At 43.3% G+C, this 20,345-nt stretch overlaps 1 protein-coding gene across 2 annotated transcripts in view; it reads right to left on the reverse strand.

Annotated features, from left to right (window-relative positions):
• The window catches only part of DMRT1 (doublesex and mab-3 related transcription factor 1), a 96,226-nt gene that overhangs the window by 24,066 nt on the left and 51,815 nt on the right, over nt 1-20,345 (reverse strand). For both annotated transcript variants that reach the window (XM_027550794.1, XM_027550793.1), the window contains exon 4: nt 17,504-17,648. In XM_027550794.1, the coding sequence (XP_027406595.1) occupies nt 17,504-17,648 (145 nt within the window). The remainder of the gene's footprint in view (nt 1-17,503; nt 17,649-20,345) is intronic.

Consider the following 20,345-nt stretch of genomic DNA (forward strand, 5'->3'; position numbering starts at 1 on the left):
AAAGCCAAAGTCACTCAGTCATCTCTAATTTTTTGTGACCCACTGTACTACACAGACCATGGAACTCTCCAGACCAGAATACTGGAGTGGGCAGCCTTTCCCTTCTCCAGGGGATCTTCCCAACCCCGGGACTGAACCCAGGCCTCCCACACTGCAGGTGGATTCTTAACCAGCTGAGCCACAAGGGAAGCCCAGGAATACTGGAATGGGTAGCCTACCCCTTCTCCAGCGGATCTTCCTGACCCAGGAATTGAACCCGGGTCTCCTGCACTGCGGGTGGATTCTTTACCAACTGAGCTATCAGGGAAGCCCACAGAGCTCTGAAAACCCATGGAATTTCTGAAGTAAGAAGGGTGATATGAGCCTCTGTGTTCTAATGAGGTGACTTGGTGGGCTAGATGGTTTTAGGATGGGGGCTACTCATAGATGCAGGGTGGGGGCTGAGCACCAGGAAGACCCAGCCCTGATGAGAAGCCTGGAACACCCAGCCCTATCCCCCAACCTTCAGAGAGAGAGAGGGGCTGGAGATTGAGCTAATTGCCGATGGCCAATGATATAACCACTCATATGTAGTAATGAACCCTTCCTAAGAACCCCTCAGTGATTGGGATTCTCAGAGCTTCCTGGCTGGTGAGCACATGGGGGTGCTGGGAGGGCTTAGAAGCTCCCCACCCTCTCCTAATCTCTCACCTTAGGCATCCCTTCCATTGGCCATTCCTGAGTTATATCCTTTATAATAAACTCATAATAGTAACAGTAAATAAAGTGTCCTCTGGAGTTCTGTGAGTCATTCTAGTGAATTATCAAACCCAGGGAGAAGTTGTGGGAACCCCCAGATTTGTAATGGCCCAGACAGAAATGTGTGTAGCCTGAGCACCCCATTTATGGCTGGCGTCTGACACGGGGGCAGTCTTGTGAGACTGAGCCCTTAACCCATGGGGTCTCGGCTAACTCCAGATACCCAGTATTAAAACTGGACTGAATGGTAGGACACCCAGGTTGTGTTAGAACTGGTGTCAAGAAAAAAAGGCCTCGTATTTACCTAAGAAGATTGTTGTTGGAATTAAACAAGATGATGTAGGTCAACGTGCTTCATAAAGTAAGAGATTATTTTCTCTATTTGGTTGACCTGTAAGGGCCATTAACTAATTCATAAATACTAACCTCAAGTTTACCATGAAGCAACCTTTGAACTGGTTCATAATAACATCAGGAAACAATGCAATACTTTCTCATTCATTTCACTAGGCAGGAAGGCCCTAATTCTTATCTGCCTTATTTGCCAGGAAAAGTGGCAAAGAGTCTACTTTGTAGCAGTATATCAGGGTTTAATTGTTCAAGGTTACAGACCACTTCAAGGGCAAAAATTGCAAGGAATCAGAAACTCTTTCCCCGAATTCAGAGAGAGAGACAAAGAAGAAACCAAGTAGGGAGGGATGAAAAAAAGAAAAGCAACAATCTGGAAAAGAAGTGCTTTGAGTGAGTGGGGTGTGCCTGGCTGTGGCATTTTACATCTCTAAAAACCTCTGTGCTCTGGGGACCCAGCTTGCAGGTGAGGGGGTCAGCATGCTGGACAGCTTGGAAGGGAGTGAACGGGCAGCAGATGCTGGACAGTCGGCAGTAAGGCCAGAGAAGATTCTCCACTCAGTCTACACACTGGCCCCCTGACGTCAGCATCCTTCTACTTCCCAGGAACCTCATCAAGAAGAGGAAGACGTTCAGAGACATTAAACCCTTCAACAGTGTTACGGATTCAACTTTGTGTCCCACCTTTATATCAATAAGCTGAAGCCTTAGCGTCCAATGTGACTGTATTTAGAGACGGTGCCTTTAGGGACATAAATGAAGCTACATCGTAAGGTCTTAAGGGTAGGGCCCTAGCCTGACAGGACTAGTGTTCTTATAAGAGGAGGAAAAGAAATCAGAGCTTGCTCTCTCTGCATACACAAAGGAAAGACCAAAGAAGAGGGGCCTCACCAGAAACCAACCCTGATGACACCTTGATCTCAGACTTCTAAATCTCAGAACTGTGAATTTCTGTTTCTTAAGCCATCCAGCTCATTATCTTCTGTGTCAGCGGCCCTAGCAGACTAGTGTAAATAGTATTAATATAAAACAGGAAAATCACAGGACCTGGCGGGCTGGGGATGGGGAACCTAGGCACGCCAGTTACGGGTGTCATTTGACTTCATACAGTAGGTTCTACTTATTATAGACATTCATGTGGTGAGTTGAAAGATGTTTAACAATGAGATAAACAGTTTAACAGAATGATATAAAACAAGTATTTCCTCTTGAGAATCTTAGGGTTTAACAGTTTTTCCAGGACCTGCAATACATTTGGAACTCAAAACAAATTAAGCCTTTTCATATATTGAAATGTTACTTGGCTAGAAAAAAGAATGAAGCCTTGTTACATGGCTCACTTTGAATGAACTTCAAAAATATTATGCTAAGTGAAAAAAGTCAAATATAATAAGGCTACATATTATATGATTCAATTCATAAGAAATGTCCAGAAATAGGCAAATCCATAGAAACACAAAGTAGAATAATAGTTTCCAGGGACTGAGAAGGAGGTGGAAATGAGGAGTGACTCCATATGGAGATTCTTTTGAGGATGATGAAAATAAGACAGCAATGAGGGTCGTACAACTTTTTTAGTACCAAAGATTACAGTTTAGTACAACATTCAGTTAGTATTCAGTTCAGTTCAGCGGCTCAGTCGTGTCTGACTCTTTTGGACCCTGTGGACTGCAGCATGCCAGGCTTCCCTGTCCATCACCAACTCCTGGAGTCTGCACAAACTCATGTCCAAAGAGTCGGTGATGCCATCCAACCATCTCATCCTCTGCTGTCCCCTTCTCCTGCCTTCAATCTTTCCCAGCATCAGGGTCTTTTCAAGTGAGTCAGTTCTTCTCATCAGGTGGCCAAAGTATTGGAGCTTCAGTATCAGTCCTTCCAAAGAATATTCAGGACTGATTTCCTTTAGAATTGACTGGTTTGATCTCTTTGCAATTCAAGGGACTCTGAAGAGTCTTCTCCAACACTAAAGTTCAAAAGCATCAATTCTTTGGTGCTCAGCTTTCTTTATAGTCCAACTCTCACATCCATACACGACTACTGGAAAAACCATAGCTTTGATTAGACAGACCTTTGTCAGCAAAGTAATGTCTCTGCTTTTTAATATGTTGTCTAGGTTGGTCATAGCTTTTCTTCCAAGGAGCAAATGTCTTTTAATTTCATGGCTGCAATCACCATCTGGAGTGATTTTGAAGCCCAAGAATATGGTCTGTCACTGTTTCCCCTGTTTCCCCATCTATCTGCCATGAGGTGATGGGACCAGATGCCATGATCTTAGTTTTCTGAATGTTGAGTTTGAAGCCAGCTTTTTCACTCTCCTCTTTCACTTTCATCAACAGGCTCTTTAGTCCTTCGCTTTCTGCCATAAGGGTGGTGTCATCTGCATATCTGAGGTTACTGATATTTCTCCTGGTAATCTTGATTCCAGCTTCTGCTTCATCCAGCCTGGCATTTCACATGATGTACTCTGCATATAAGTTAAATAAGCAAGGTGACAACATACAGCCTTGACGTAGTCCTCCTTTCCCTATTTGGAACCAGTCTGTTGATCCATGTCCAACTCTAACTGTTGCTCCTTGACCTGCATACAGATTTCTCAAGAGGCAGGAAAGATGGTCTGCTATTCCCATCTCTTGAAGAATTTTCCATAGTTTGCTGTGATCTACACAGTCAAAGGCTTTGGCGTAAGTCAATAAAGCAGTAGATGTTTTTCTGGAACTCTCTTGCTTTTTCTATGATCCAGCGATGTTGGCAATTTGATCTGGTTCCTCTGCCTTTTCTAAATCCATCTTGAACATCTGAAAGTTCTCGGTTCATGTACTGTTGAAGCCTGGCTTGGAGAATTTTGAGCATTATTTAGCTAGCATGTGAGATGAGTACAATTGTGCGGTAGTTTGAACATTCTTTTGCACTGCTTTTCTTTGGGACTGGAATGAAAACTGACCTTTTCCAGTCCTGTGGCCACTGCTGAGTTTTCCAAATTTGCTGACATATTGAGTGCAGCACTTTCACAGCATCATCTTTCAGGATTTGAAATAACTCAACTGGAATTCCATCACCTCCACTAGCTTTGTTTGTAGTGATGCTTCCTAAGGCCAACTTAACTTCACATTCCAGGATGTCTGGATCTAGGTGAGTGATCACACCATCGTGGTTACCTGGGTCATTGAGGTCTTTTTTGTATAGTTCTTCTGTGTATTCTTGCCACTTCTTCTTAATATCTTCTGCTTCTGTTAGATCCATATGGTTTCTGTCCTTTATTGTGCCCACCTTTGCATGAAATGTTCCCTTGGTATCTCAATTTTCTTGAAGAGATCTCTAGTCTTTCTCATTCTATTGTTTTCCTCTATTTCTTTGCATTGACCACCAAGGAAGGCTTTCTTATCTCTCCTTGCTATTCTTTGGAATTCTGTATTCAGATGGGCATATCTTTCATTTTCTCCTTTGCCATCCCACCTCTACAGCCATATAAAAAACAGGAAACAAGCCTGGCAAGGGCTGTGTATGTAGCATACCTATCCAGAGTCTGGTTGTGATCCTGGCCTCTTTAACTGGAGAAGGAAACGTTGTCTTAGGTTCACGGCAAAGTCACCAACCAAGTCTGGAAAATGCTCAACAGAGCATGGCACATGGCTGCTCCTTTGCACACCCTGCAGAGGCTCAGAAGCAAGACTATTCTACTTTGGACACGAAGGGAAGGGCCTGTGTCCCCAAAATATGGGGATACTTAGGCATCACTGCAGCATGTTCTGGGCCATTGTTCACCTCCTGGGCATAATGCTAGGGCCACAAACACATAATTGGCACTCCATGAATTCACCACTTGTTTATTGACTGAGTCATTGGTTCACATCCTGGTGTGGTGTGGGGAGGTCTCAAGAAAGAGACAGGAGCTGGTTTTGTTCAAAACTCACTGTAATGTCCGGTAAAGATACAAGGGGGCAACTGAACCACATTCACAAAAACTATACATTTTCATCTTGAGTCTAAGCAACAGTGGGCTCATTTTTATTTTCTCTTATATTAATGGAGCTAGCCTATGAAATATGATAAAAGAAACATCCAGACCTACAAATTACCTAGACAGAGGAAGATACAACACAGTTAACATATGCAAGGAGAATTTATAATCCAGAAATTTTTCATGGAGAAACCCATAAAGAGCTTCAACCAAAACAGGAAAGCATTCTGAGCATGATCAGCACTGCCTCTTGTACTATTTTTGTAGAGATATAAATGAAACAACTCTTAAAACTGCTGAATACGCTTAGTGAAGGTACGGCTCTCCTCCATCCACTGTTCATTTCTGCCTTTTACCCCAGTGCCAGAAAACGGTGGTTCAGAGGGACTCGGATGAAGCCCGAGGTTGCCAGATTCAGACACAAATAATTTTCAACATAATAAAATACTGTGGACATACTTATTAAACATGAACATAAACCACAGACACTACGTGACATTTACCCTTAACTGGACACCTGTGTTCATCTTACAGCCCTATGAAGTGACGGCGCTGGGCTGACGAGCGACTGCTCTCTCCTTCCTCGGGCACCATGGTCAGTGGGAGGCTGCTGTCCCACCCTCCCCAGGGGCCAGCACTGCACACCTGCACCAGTGTCCTGTGCCGCCGATAATCCATCTCAAGTAAGAAACCCTGCAACCAAGAGGGAACACATCCAGGAAGAAGCGCGGAGAACACTGGTGGGAGGGCTATATTCACATCCAGATTGGGGGGACCCCTGCCCTAGATCTGGGGTATAGAAGGGACAGGCCCTGGATTCAGTGCAGTGCCAGGTGTGTGAAGACCACACAGTGGCTCTCCTGACAACCCTGCTACACTGAAGAGCAAAGTTAAAAACATGCGTGTTAAGAAGATGATTGTGGGACTGCAGGGCCTGCGTTATCTCTGAATATTATTTTTTTATGGAGCTCATTTTTAATATCGGCGCTTTTAGGGTGAATGTAAATAAACCCGATCATGCAATAAATTCAGTGTGCTCTTTTATTTTGCCAATTTCAGCTAAAACACCGTAAGTCTTCTCCTGGAAGCAGCATCTTTCAAGATAACAGAGGCAGCACTAGGATTTTGGTACCCACTAAAAAATAATAAACAAGCAACGGACTTCAGAGCCCTCTTCCAAGTGCATGTGTTCAGACCGATAGGCCGGTCCTGTGTCGTTTCCTCTCTTCACCCTCCTGCCAAGGGATCATTCCAGTACTACCATAATCCCAGGAGAGAGGGGCCCTTTTTTTGTGTGTAAGAGAGAATGGAAAATATGACCACTTTACACACAGCAAAATGAAACCACCTCTATCATGAAATAACCATCTACTCTAGTTTCCCCCAAAGATTCCGCTGATGCCAATTTCAGTGAACAACAGTTGGAAGGGACATAAAAGCCGGTCACCATTCTTTACAGCAGAAGCCCAGTTGGAACCTGACCCCAGCATATACTGTATACCCATGTATACGTGCAAGATGGGAAGTATATGCCTATATATAAATATAAATACATATAAAGCTAACTTTCAGTGTTCGGAAAACAAAAGCTATCCCCATATAACAGCCAAATTCTGACATAACTCAATTTGGACACCTCATCTGGTGTGCACTGCACTCATTCGCAGTGTAAACCCCGCCGCGCCGGGCAATGATATACTGTAATGTCACATCGCAATCTGGATTTACTATAAAGGGCCGCTGACGAGCTTCAGAGCAGTAAACACTGCAGCGAGGTGTATTTCACACTGAGCTGGTTTTTATGAAGAACACTTCACCGCCCAGGCACGCACCTGGATGATGAATGGTGAAAGATGCATGACAAGCTTCATCATTGTTTGTAAATCTTAACTGTTCCTGCTCACTAACTCTGGAGGCAATTTTCAAAGACAGCGGCCGACAGAAGGACAGCACAGCTTTCCTGAAGGTTATTCAAGTTGTACTTGGCCTGGGCTGGGCCTCTGAGGAGCTGAGGAGGGAACATAAACTCCAAGTTACTCCACACTGTGCCTGAGAAAAATTGCTGAGGCCCAATGGAGTCAAGTCAGATTCAAGTGAGGAAATCTCAAGCATGATCATGTAGGACACTCTGCCCAGGGCAGCTACTGTCCACCCAAGCTCACACCCATGTTAGCGCTGCCTCTTCAGGATTTTTAAAGACAAGTGATCACTGAATGAATAACAGAATCAGCAAACTTGATGGGGTGTGATGTGCCCACAGATGGATGGGGTTCCCTGCACTGAGCAGTCAGGTAGGGGCCTGACATCACATATGCAGCCCATCAAGATAAAATGAGCCCTGAAAACACAGGCCAGCAGTGTCTCGTCATGGTGTTCAACCTGGTTCTTTCAGGACATTAGGGAGTTCCTAAAACTGTGCTTTCCAGAGCTCTGCTCTCTGTGCTCCCTACTGACTACAATCTTTAGCCCAAAGGAAAGCCTCAGCAAAAGTGCCCTGTATTTAAAAGACAAACCAAAAATGTAAAATCCACCTCATGATAAGCCACTGGCCGACTACGCAGAATATAAAATACTGTTTCTCTCCAAAGTTATCTAAGGATGGGACTCCCTTGGCAGTCCAGTGGTTAAGGTACCTCACTTCCACTGCAGGGGCCATGGGTTTGACCCCTGGCCAGAGAACTAAGATCCCACTTGCCACGGGCATAGCCAAAGGGAAAAAAATTACCTGGGGAAAATCAACAAGCCTTTTATTCACACTAATTTTAAAATAATAATCATGTCCACAGAGAGGGGAAAAAAACTTTTAAAAAGTGGTTTTCTATTTGCACTTTAAATTTCAAAGCTAATAACTAGCTATTTAATTTTGTAATGTTTGCCTTTGTCAAATATTGCACTTTGTTGCACTATCCCTCCTGTTAAACAAAAAAACTCAAATATCACCATAAAAACATTGACTTTATCATGTTAATCAAGAGATAAACATGTTTTGAAGTTTACATTCAGCTTTAGAAATAGTAATGTAAATACCACACCTGATATCCTGTGAGTTTTTTAAGGCTATTTTTTGGGGGTTTTGACCAGCTTTTCTACCTGCGGCATGGAAATAAGGAACCCTTCTCTTCCCTACTTCACAGGCATTGTCTCCATGTCTCATTGTCCTCATCTGCTAAATGGGGATAATACTATGACCACTAGACTTAAATGCGCTATCCCCACAACACACAGAGGGGGTGGTGTTACAGACAGTATGAGAGTTACATGTTTGTGAGAAAAGGAAAGAGGGAAGAAGAAAGCACAGGATTCACCCGCAGAAAGAACACCAGGGAAGTGGTTCCGGGAGCTGAGCTCCTATGTCTGCACCTCTTCTTCAGCTCTACAAACTGACTCAGAGGTGGCACAGCATCCCGCCTGCAACTCCATCGAGCCTCTCTTAGCCTGAAGAGAGAATAAGCTTCTCTTGACTTCTCACGCAGGGGTGTTATTAATCAAAAATCCGTCATATTCAACTATTTAAGTCTTCAAGATTCAAGCTTTCCAAAGAGAGAATTTTACATGATATAAATCCAGGGTATGTTGCAGCCTGGGGGGTTGCACCCCATGTTTTTCCATGCCCTATTTATTTCACCAAGTGCTTTATCAGAATCCCCAACTCTGGGTCAGGGAGACACCTGCAGAAAGGACCAGAGGTCAGTTTCTTATTCATACAAGAAACCATGAAACCCCCAGGAGTTCTGAGAGCATGGCACTTTGGGAGGCACCTGGAGAAATACAAAGATGAATGAATTCACTCCTTGCCCTCCGCGTGTGAGAATACATCCTGATAACTCCTGCTGAAGTGCTGCAGTGAGTGAACTTCCTTCACGAGCGAGTCTGACGTCCCTCAGTCTGACGTTGGGCCCTGGGAACTACCCGCTATTTCTAGACTGGTGGTGGCCTTGTCAAAAGGCAGCGTGCTACACAGAGGACATGTCAACATCAGCACTCTCTTGTCTCATGCAGGAAGAAAAAGAAGTTGTCAGAAAAGACAGAAGGGAATTTGCTGGCTGTTCAGAGGTTCAGACTCGGCACTCTCACTGACGAGAGCCTGCACAAGCGATGCAGCCAAAAAAAAAAAAAAAACCCAGAAGCCTGTGTGTCACCTGACTGTTCTCACCTGCGAAACAGGGAGGCTCAACCTCATCATCTTTTGCTAAAATCCAACTCGGATGCACAACATCAAGAAAGTTCGTTCTATGGAACGAAAGCTCAACCACTTCACGTTTGGTCAGGACGACTTGTGGGGAAGGTAGCATATGCCATCAGTGAAATCAGGCACTTCTAGATTTGGCCTACAAAACTGCCAGTGCTGAATGCATTCAGAAAACCCTATTTCACAGAGGCCTCTGTGAGCTGCCCAGATATCACAAAGGAACACGAGGCCTTCAACTCAGGAGGCCTTTCTGCTGACCTTGGCCATCTGACCTTTGGGTGAACTGTAAACGCTCTGCCCCTGGCCTCACAGAGCTGCTCATGTCCTATGTGTGTCCGAGGACTTTTACATAAACAGCCCGTTATAGAAAATAAGCACCTCAACTGTGTTTCTGTCTCCTAAAAAAGGCAGAGTTTGAATGTAAGGAAGGGTGGGTTTGCATAGGAGCCCGTCACTTCTTTAAGCTGGAAGAGGCCAAAGACCCAGAAGAAACAGGATGCAACCATTCTGACTTTCAAACTGAGACTGTAAGACAAATAGACAAAAATATCTAAGTATTTTCACCTTTACCATTTTAAATCTAAACCTCTTTGAAAATGCTGGCCAGCCACATGTACTCTAAGAACTTACTCAAGCAGTCAATATGTAGAGAAAAATGCCTGTTTACAGATATGAAGGGGCTTCCCTGGTAAAGAACCTGCCTGCAATGCAGAATACCTGGGTTAGATCCCTGGATTGGGAAGATCCCCCGGAGAGGGCATGGCTACCCACTCCAGTATTCTAGCCTGGAGAATTCCCTGGGCAGAGAAGCCGGGCGGGCTATGGTCCATGGGGTCACAAAGAGTCAGACAGGACTGAGGACTAACACTTTCATAGATGTGAAATGCCACCTACTTGCAGACGTGTGGGCATCTATTAACACTGCAGTATTACTGTGGAAATTGCCTCTATTCCAAGTTGAGGAAAGATCATTTCCAGAATGTTTCATCATCACTTTCTAAACAACCTGCAGCTGTTACTCTGAGCTGGCTACTCTCATACATAAACAAACCAGCCCTCCACACCTGGACACTAGGTCAGTATTTTTCAAATTATCTGCAAGAAGGGACCTGTTCTATTGAAATCCTTTTTTCAGCTTCCAGTCTGCCACAATCTAATGCTTTTATAAAATACAATAAAAATGAATTTCTAGAATCATAATGCAAAAAATGGAAAATAGTGTGTTTTTTTAGCTAAAGAAACTGGAACTCTCATACACTGTGGTGGGAATGTGAAGTGGTATCGCCACTGTGGAGAACAGTTTGGAGGCTCTTCAGTAAATTAAACACAGAATTACCATATGATCCAGCAATTCCACTCCTGGGTACGTATGCCCAGAAGAACTAAAAACAAATCTTCAAAGACTTATATGTGAATATCCATAGTGGTACTATTTAACAACAGCCAAAAAAAGAGTGGAAACAAGTCAAATATCCATTAACAGATAAACAAAATACAGTATATCCATACATATAATTACTGCTACTGCTTCTGCTAAGCCACTTCAGTCGTGTCCGACTCTGTGCGACCCCATAGATGGCAGCCCACCAGGCTCCCCTGTCCCTGGGATTCTCCAGGCAAGAATACTGGAGTGGGTTGCCATTTCCTTCTCCAGTGCATGAAGGTGAAAAGTGAAAGTGAAGTAGCTCAGTCCTGTCCGACTCTGAGCAACCCCATGGACTGCAGCCTACTGGGCTCCTCCGTCCACGGGATTTTCCAGGCAAGAGTACTGGAGTGGGGTGCCATCGCCTTCTCCGTACATATAATTATAATATGGGAAAGATATAAGCATCTGAATGCAGAGTTCCAAAGAATGGCAAGAAGAGATAAGAAAGCCTTCCTCAGAGATCAATGCAAAGAAATAGAGGAAAACAACAGAATGGGAAAGACTAGAGATCTCTTCAAGAAAATTAGAGATTCCAAGGGGACATTTCATGCAAAGATGGGCTCGATAAAGGACAGAAATGGTATGGACCTAACAGAAGCAGAAGATATTAAGAAGAGGTGGCAAGAATACACAGAAGAACTGTACAAAAAAGATCTTCATGACCCAGATAATTACGATGGTGTGATCACTCACTCACCTAGAGCCAGACATCCTGGAATGTGAAGTCCAGTAAGCCTTAGAAAGCATCACTATGAACAAAGCTAGTGGAAGTGATGGAATTCCAGTTGAGTTATTGCAAATCCTGAAAGATGATGCTGTGAAAGTGCTGCACTCAATATGCCAGCAAATTTGGAAAACTCAGCAGTGGCCACAGGACTGGAAAAGGTCAGTTTTCATTCCAATCCCAAAGAAAGGCAATGCCAAAGAATGCTCAAACTACCGCACAATTGCACTCATCTCACATGCTAGTAAAGTAATGCTCAAAATTCTCCAAGCCAGGCTTCAGCAACACGTGAACCATGAACTTCCTGATGTTCAAGCTGGTTTTAGAAAAGGCAGAGGAACCAGAGATCAAATTGCCAACATCTGCTGGATCATGGAAAAAGCAAGAGAGTTCCAGAAAAACATCTATTTCTGCTTTATTGACTATGCCAAAGCCTTTGACTGTGTGGATCACAATAAATTGTGGAAAATTCTTCAAGAGATGGGAACACCAGACCACCTGACCTGCCTCTTGAGAAATCTGTATGCAGGTCAGGAAGCAACAGTTAGAACTGGACATGGAACAACAGACTGGTTCCAAATAGGAAAAGGAGTACGTCAAGGCTGTATATTATCTCCCTGCTTATTTAACTTATATGCAGAGTACATCATGAGAAACGCTGGACTGGAAGAAACACAAGCTGGAATCAAGATTGCTGGGAGAAATATCAATAACCTCAGATATGCAGATGACACCACCCTTATGGCAGAAAGTGAAAAGGAACTAAAAAGCCTCTTGATGAAAGTGAAAGAGGAAAGTGAAAAAGTTGTCTTAAAGCTCACCACTCAGAAAACAAAGATCATGGCATCTGGTCCCATCACTTCATGGGAAATAGATGGGGAAACAGTGGAAACAGGGTCAGAATTTATTTTGGGGGGCTCCAAAATCACTGCAGATGGTGACTGCAGCCATGAAATTAAAAAACACTTACTCCTTGGAAGGAAAGTCATGACCAACCTAGATAGCATATTGAAAAGCAGAGATACTATTTTGCCAACAAAGGTCCATCCAGTCAAGGCTATGGTTTTTCCTGTGGTCATGTATGGATGTGAGAGTTGGACTGTGAAGAAGGCTGAGCACTGAAGAATTGATGCTTCTGAACTGTGGTGTTGGAGAAGACTCTTGAGAGTCCCATGGACTGCAAGGAGATCCAACCAGTCCATTCTGAAGGAGATCAGCCTTGGGATTTCTTTGGAGGGAATGATGCTGAAGCTGAAACTCCAGTACTTTGGCCACCTTATGCGAAGAGTTGACTCACTGGAAAAGACTCTGATGCTGGGAGGGATTGGGGCCAGGAGAAGGGGACGACAGAGGATGAGATGGCTGGATGGCATCACTGACTTGATGGATGCAAGTCTGAGTGAATTCCAGGAGTTGGTGATGGACAGGGAGGCCTGGCGTGCTGCGATTCATGGGGTCGCAAAGAGTCAGACACGACTGAGGACTGAACTGAATTGAACTGAAGGAATGAAGTACTGATACATGCTACAACTTGTACGAGCTTTGAAAAAATTATGCTAAGTGAAAGAAGACAGTCCAAAAGCCCACATATTATGCTTCCATTTACACAAAACATCTAGAATAGGTAAATCCACTGAAACAAGAAAGCAGATGTGGTTAACAGGGATGGTGGAAGGGAGAGTGCAGAGTGTTGGCTTCACGGGTGTGGGTTTCCCTGTGGGTGATGGAGATGACTTGAAACTAGACAGGTGCAAGTGGCCAATCCTGTGACCTGCTAAATACCACTGAAGTGTACACTTTAAGATGGTTAATGGTTAATTTTATGTCAGGTGGATTTTACTTCAATGTAAAAATGAAATTCTAGAAAAGTCAAAGACAAAATCTGCCAGCCCCAATTTTTTTATTGTTCAATAGATAGAACTGCTTTGTCAAGTTGCTGTAAAGTTTTTGTTTACTCTTAATTCCTTTGCTGATCTCCTCTTAGACCAGTGACAAAACATGCCCAGCCCCTACCTTGGGGACCACTGCCCTATGAGGGGGTGTCCTTGGGGATCCCCCCACCTTGCTTACTCAAGAGTCACTGCTATTATCCTGGACAGTTGTGCCCCCCCACACACCCAAGACCAGCTTATCTTAATATAACCTATTATAATAACCTCCTTCTTTAAAAAAGAAGAAAGGACTTTCCTTGAACTCACCACCTTCTCCAGGTACTGCTCCCCTCCAAGTAAGACTCCTTCAGGAGCTGTTTACACTCACTGCCCAGACGCTTCTCTCCCATGTGTCCTTGAACGCACAGTCAGGCTTTGGTCCCCACCTCCCCACCACAATGGCCACTCATCATCCTGATCACTGACCATCCTGATGGTCACTGGCCACTGATCATCCTGATCATTTCTACCTTTCAACAGCCCATGGCCAATTCCAGTCCTCATCTGATCTATCAGCATTATTTAGCTGGTTCACTGAAATGCTTTCTTTCCCTGCCTCCCTAGGTACCTTCATCCTACCTCATGGGCAGGAGAAGGCACCTACCTGGCTCTACCCTTTGCTGGGCCTGCTCATCTACCAAACCTCTCAACCTTGGCAGGCCTCAGAGCTCAGTCCTCGGTCCTCTATTCTTTGTCTACACTCACTTCTCCAGGTGATCCTACCATATTAACTTCAAATAACACCTACATACTGAACTCTCAAGTTTTATTTCCAGCAGTGACACTTCCCCTCAACCTCAGACTTCATTCATCCAACCCCTAACTTGAAGATCCACTTGGATGAGTTATGTACATCTCACACTTGAGTGAAAGTCACTCAGTCGTGTCTGACTCTTTTCAACCCCATGGACTGGAGCCTCCCAGGCTCCTCTTTCTGAGGGATTCTCCAGGCAAGAATACTGGAGTGGGTAGGCACTCCCTTCTCCAGGGGACCTTCCCGACCCAGGAATTAAACCCAGGTCTCCTGCATTGCAGGCAGATTTTTTTACCATCTGAGCCACCAGGGAAGCACACTTAAGATGTGCACAATTAACCTCCTAATTCCTGCAAATTTGTTTTTCCCGTGGACTTCTTTACCCAAGTAAGTGGAAACCTCAAGATCCTACTTGATCAGATCAAAAATTACAGTCATCCTTCACTTCTCCCTTTATGTCACATCCCAAATGCATCGCCAAATCTTTTGTTTCTATCTTCAAAATGTACCTAGAATTCAACCCTCCCATACTCCCATCCCAACTAAGCCACTGCCATCTTTTGCAAGAATTACTGCAACAGTCTTCCAGCTGGTCTCCCTGCCTTTACCATGCATCCCTACAGTCTGTTCTTAATCAAGAGCCAGAGTGATCTTTAAAAACCACAGGCAGACATGTCACCCCTTTGCTGGAAACCCTCCAGGGGCTTCCCATCTACTTGAGATAAAAGCCAAAGTCCCTGCAATGGTTCACGAAGTCTTACACACCAAGGCCTCACCATTTCTGACCTATGTCCTTATACTTCTCAGGACATAGAAGGAGAAAGAATGGATCCTAGCCTTTTTGCAAAGAAAAACATTAAACAGAAGCAACACAGCAAAAGTAAAACTTTCTCTGTAATTCCTTCCCTCTCTACATTTCATTTTCATGTTACAATCTTCACCAAAACCATAAGAAAACCTTGAACTTGGACACATGTATTTAGATAGCAAAGAGAGGTTTAAACTTACCTTTAAAGAAACCAAAGAAAAATGGATTTAGTGGATAAATTTATACTTAAGACTTTACAAACAAAACATTAAATCTACTGAAAAGGCTGTTTTTCAAATTACTTGTAAGTCCCCACATAGGATAACTGATATACTATTTACAAATTATTATTTGTTAATGCAACCCACCATAGGACCTCAACTCAAACCTGGTAGAACTGATAAATGTAACTGGTAATCAGCCAGCCCCTACCACCTTCTCACAAATGACTATCTTGATGCCCCATCCCTGTCCCCACATCCTGTCACCAGACTCACCCCACTCACCAGAGGGCGTAAACGGCCCCCACTTGTATCTGTGCCGACGATAAAACTGATGCCCCAGGAGATGATCCTAGGGTGTTCCTAATGATCCTAACTTTCTCCTTCTCCATCCCTTCCCACCTGCTTTATAAAAGTGTCATGCAATGTAGAAACCCAAGACACCAGATATTTGGAAGTTATAAAACCATTATTTCTTTAAAAAATAATCTGAGACTTGGATTTCCTATTAATTCATATTCTCCTTCTCCATGGCCATTTCAAAGCAGACATTGCTGAGATTCCACTGCATTTCTTCCTAGCTATCTCCCTCATGTCTGAAGCTTGCCCCTCCTGATTAATTATCAGTGAGTTAGAGGAGGACCAGAAGGCTACGCCTGAGGTCTCCTCACACCAGACTTTCAAACACATGTATCGCCAGAAGAGTCCTAGGAAATTTTAGGCGTTATTGACCCAGTCTCTCACTATGGGCACTGGGCTGGCTGGTCTTTTTTTCCCCTTTTTTCCCCTGTAACCTCTCTCCTTCTGAGTCTCTTCCTTTTCTGCCATAAATTCAAATGTCTACTGCACCTCTCCAAATTCCTTCCTCTCTGCTCTAATAAATTTCCTCTTATCTTTTTGTCTTACTGCCTTGCTCTGAATTTACACCTCTGTCTCCAGAAATGCCAGTGCTTCTAAAAATATCCCATTATTCCTAGAGCAAACAGCTCAGGCAATTTCTTCTCGAAAGTAAGTTTCAGTCCTAATTTGCTATATGAACAAACATTTCTTTAACTGCTTCATTCCTAAATTGTGCCCTGGCTTCCTGAAACAATGAGTTAGGAATCTGAACCTTTTGTTTTGAGATGGTGTCTTCTTAAAGACCAAGCTTACTTACAAATCATACTTACTACAAATCACATCCCTTTGTTCATTCATTCCCTCAAACTGATGAATAACAAATACATATCACAGCAGCTAAAAAGGTATATAAGACGTTCCCTGTCCTTAAGGATCTTATAATTCAAATTACAGAATCAAACACAACATGTAAAAAGGACCACATGGGCAAATATTAAATAGTATGAATATTTATAAAACAGAATTGTGCTTGTCCACTCCTGAAAAAATTATTATTAATAAAAGTCAAAGTGTAATCAACAATGTGTGATTCAGTCTCTCCATAGTTCACACTGTCAGTCCCCTCGACCTATGTATTCTGTACTAACAAAACCCTTTAATTTAGTATGGAAAATAAAGAGTAACTTTTCCAGATTTTCTAGACTTCACTGTTCTGAATTTGGAAATCAAAGCATGGTTATAATTTTCATTCTCGAAATACTCATTTTACAAAGAAGCCAGTTCTTTATAGAGAATCAAGCTATCCAGAAAACCAGCTTCTTTTGTCCAGTACAGAGTTATGTTCTAATAGTGGGTTTCTCTCCCAACTCACTATTGCCCTGATTCCTGAATTGTGACTGCTCCTTACTTTCCTAGATCAAAACGTGATGCTGAAATACAAAGAACTTAAAAATAGGACCTGAACACAGCAGCCATAAAAGATCTACCTACTATCACAGTGTAAACACTGGGGAGAAAGTTAAAACTGAAGTTGAGGAATTGCGTATTTCAGAGTGCTCTGTCAGTTAAAACAGTCATTTTTTATTTCCAAGCCATTATATCAGAGTTATTTGCATTGCTACTGCATAAACTCTGAGATCTATTGTATTCAAAAATGTTTTATTATGTTATTTCCCCCTGTGAAAGATGAATGTACCTTCAATTTTACATTGGAAAAGTTTTGGAAAACTAGTCTCCAATACACACAGATTCATTCCACCAAAAATATCAGGACTTAACCACATTTAAAGGGCCCCTGATATTGCATACTGATCCTCCAGAAAATATATTTGTGGCTTCTGATGGGAGTCTCTATCTTATTCCCACCGCTCTATGTGCCGAGAAGAGAGAAACATGATACTGAGAATCGACCAAAGCAAAAACCATTCCATAACTAAGTACTTTAAAGGATACTTATACAGCCTTTCCAACAGCTGCTAACTGGTAAGCTGTTTGAGAGGACCAGAGACCCAGTGCTAGCAGGTATCCCCTCCACCTCAAATCCAGACTGTGTAACCAGGAACCTACCGCTTGCTTTGGCTTCCGAGTAAGAGGCGCTGTCCTCAAAAGTGAAGATCTGGGACATGCTCTGGCCCAGGTAGGAAGGAGGCGGGTAGTAAGAATGCATCCTGTACTGGGAACTCACTGCGTGGCGGTTCTCCGAGTTTTTCATCTGCTTAAGAAAAAAAGAGGGAGTATGTTGAGGCCACAGTTACATGTTACAAGAATTAACCAATTCTTTAAATTAACAGAACAATCTCTTAAAGTTGGAAGTGTCCTCACCCATGAATAAGTATGCTCCTCCAGGGCACTATTTCTAGTATCTAAAAATACTAGAATTGTGCAGCCTGGAGTGCCTTTTCTATCCCCGGGTCCCCTCAAAAGTACCCCTCTGATGCCAACTGGTCACAGGATGCTGCACTAGTAAGTGCTTTTAGATCAGAGCGTGCTACTTGTGAACCAAGACAACCCCTGTAACACTGACCAGCATGTCTGATCAGGAACAAGTTATTTAAAATGTGAAATAATATTTCACTCCCTCACATGTCTCATGTGTAAAACTGGCATCTTACCCTTGATTATTTTTCAGTGTTCACATCAAGAGAATGTTTAAAAAAAGAACAAGCACACCCTGTGTGAGAGTCAGCTGGTATCTTCAACATGAGGCCACACTGGACACTGTCACTCAGAGCCCATTCCTGTCCCCTCCTGTGCTCTTCCCTGCAGCAAGAAACCAAGTCTGGGAGCTGAGGCTCTCAGGCTCTCCTGTCTCCAGGCTTCTGGAGGTGATTTGGATTCCACCAACAGGACATGAAATCTGGAAGGCAGAAGGAAGGCAAATGCTGCTCCTCTGGCAGGAGTGGCAGCTGACACTCAGCTAACACAATTTTTCCTGGCAATCAGACCCTGCCTTGGGGACCTCAAGTAGCTTTTAGGGAAGGAGCAGTGCCTGTAGCATTCTGACCGCTCATTCAAATCTAAGGAGATGGAACCGCCAGGCTTAACCAGGGTTCCCACTCCCGCTTTCCTAGCTCTTCCTGGCCACTTTCACAAACACTAGAATTATTTCAAATCCTGCACAGACCTGGCTGGTACAGACAGTGAGCACTAACCGTGGGATCAGATCTACCAAGAACAGCCAGACCAATAGCTAGACTCTTATTACTTAGACTGCCTTTAAAAAACTAAATTCAGATGGTATTAACTTTATTTAAAAGGTCAACAATTTGCGACTGTTCAAGGATAAGCCAATTCTGTTTAAGAATTAAGAACTAATTTCAAAAATCATGTTTTTCAATCAGATCTTTATAAAGATAGATGATAAAGAAAATACTACTAACTTGGCAGAACCTGGTAGGATACAAGTAGGTACTGGGCTTCCTCAAGGTTTTCCATGAATGTCTAAATTCTGGACAATTTCCTATGGGATACAGGGCTATGTGTACGGCTGAACGTTATGGCTTTGCTTGGTGGAAAGGCCTAACTCCCTGTGCTAATCGAGAAGTTTCAGGCATTCATTTTTGACACTCCTTACTGCTCCCCAGAGGATGCTGGCTGTAATATGCGTGGATTATTTCTTCTTGCAGAAGCAAAGACTTGATTATTTCCCTACAAGTGGAGTTTATCTGGCAAGTTCCCTTTATCCTTTCTAGTTTGCTTTTCTGATACATATAAAATGGCATTTCTTCTAACTCTGTCACCTCATTTTCATTTTCTACCATTATATAAATCTTTCCTAAATAAGAGGGCAGGCAAGCTGTACTTGGACTCAGTCATTAAAGGCAGACAGTTTTTCCCCTTTGGCTATTTCCAAGTCAGAAACCATTAAGAGGCTATGAAATCATTTAAAGTGAGGATCAATGGTCAGTTGACTGCACAGACACAGTTATCAATTAAGACTAGTGCTTCCCAGGGCTCTCTTAATGTGTATTCAAACAGCCTGGGGATCCTGTTAAAAAGTAGACTCTGACTCAGTAAGTGTGGGGTGGGGCCTCCCAGAGTGACATGCTCTCAATCAGCGTCTCAATCAGGAGATGCCAATTCTGCTCAAGGGACTAAAATAAAGGATCCTTTCTCTCCTGTTTGCAGCCCATAGGGACTGTGCCCAAAGAAAGACCAATGGTTTACAGCCATCAACTTTCTACCTGAACTGAGAGAAGATGGGATGATGTAAAAAGCAGTTAAATTTTTTCATTCTTTTTCTTTTTATATATGAAATTCTCCAGAGCTAGAGGATTTCCTTGAGGGGTCTGCTGTCATCTAGAATTGCTGCAGCAGGAGTAACAATCTCCAACACACCTTACATTAAAGAGCCATTTTTGCCTCTATAGCCCTGTGTCAAGTCAAACACAGAGCCTAAGTAATGAACATGCTGAATTAGAAACCAAGAGTAGACTTTTAAGTTCAGTGCCCTAATGTAACCCATGGAGTCTCCCACTCTGGGTGGGAGTTGGGCACCTTTTCTTCCAGTTTCACAATATCTTACAGTCAGCTCTTCAGGGAAAACGATTTTCTGTTTTTCCCATGTACAAAAAAACTGACAGGGCTTCCCTGGTGGCTCAGTGGTAGAGAATCCGCCTGCCAATGCAGGAGACAGGAGTTTGCTCCCTGATGGGGGAAGATCCCACATGCTTTGGAGCAACTAAGCCGGTGCACCACTATTGAGCCTGTGCTGTAGAGCCCACTGGCCACAACTGCTGAAGCCCCAGAGCCCATCCTCTGCAGGAAAAGAAGCCACCGCAATGAGAAGCCCAAGCGCCACAGCTAGAGAAAAGCCCAAACGCAGCAATAGAGACCCAGCACGGCCAAAAAATAATAAATAAAATTATATATTAAAAAAAACCCTGATGGAATTTGACCCTGAAGGCTC

Source organism: Bos indicus x Bos taurus, chromosome 8 (genome assembly GCF_003369695.1).
Source record: "Bos indicus x Bos taurus breed Angus x Brahman F1 hybrid chromosome 8, Bos_hybrid_MaternalHap_v2.0, whole genome shotgun sequence".
In the NCBI taxonomy this organism is placed as follows: domain Eukaryota; kingdom Metazoa; phylum Chordata; class Mammalia; order Artiodactyla; family Bovidae; genus Bos; species Bos indicus x Bos taurus.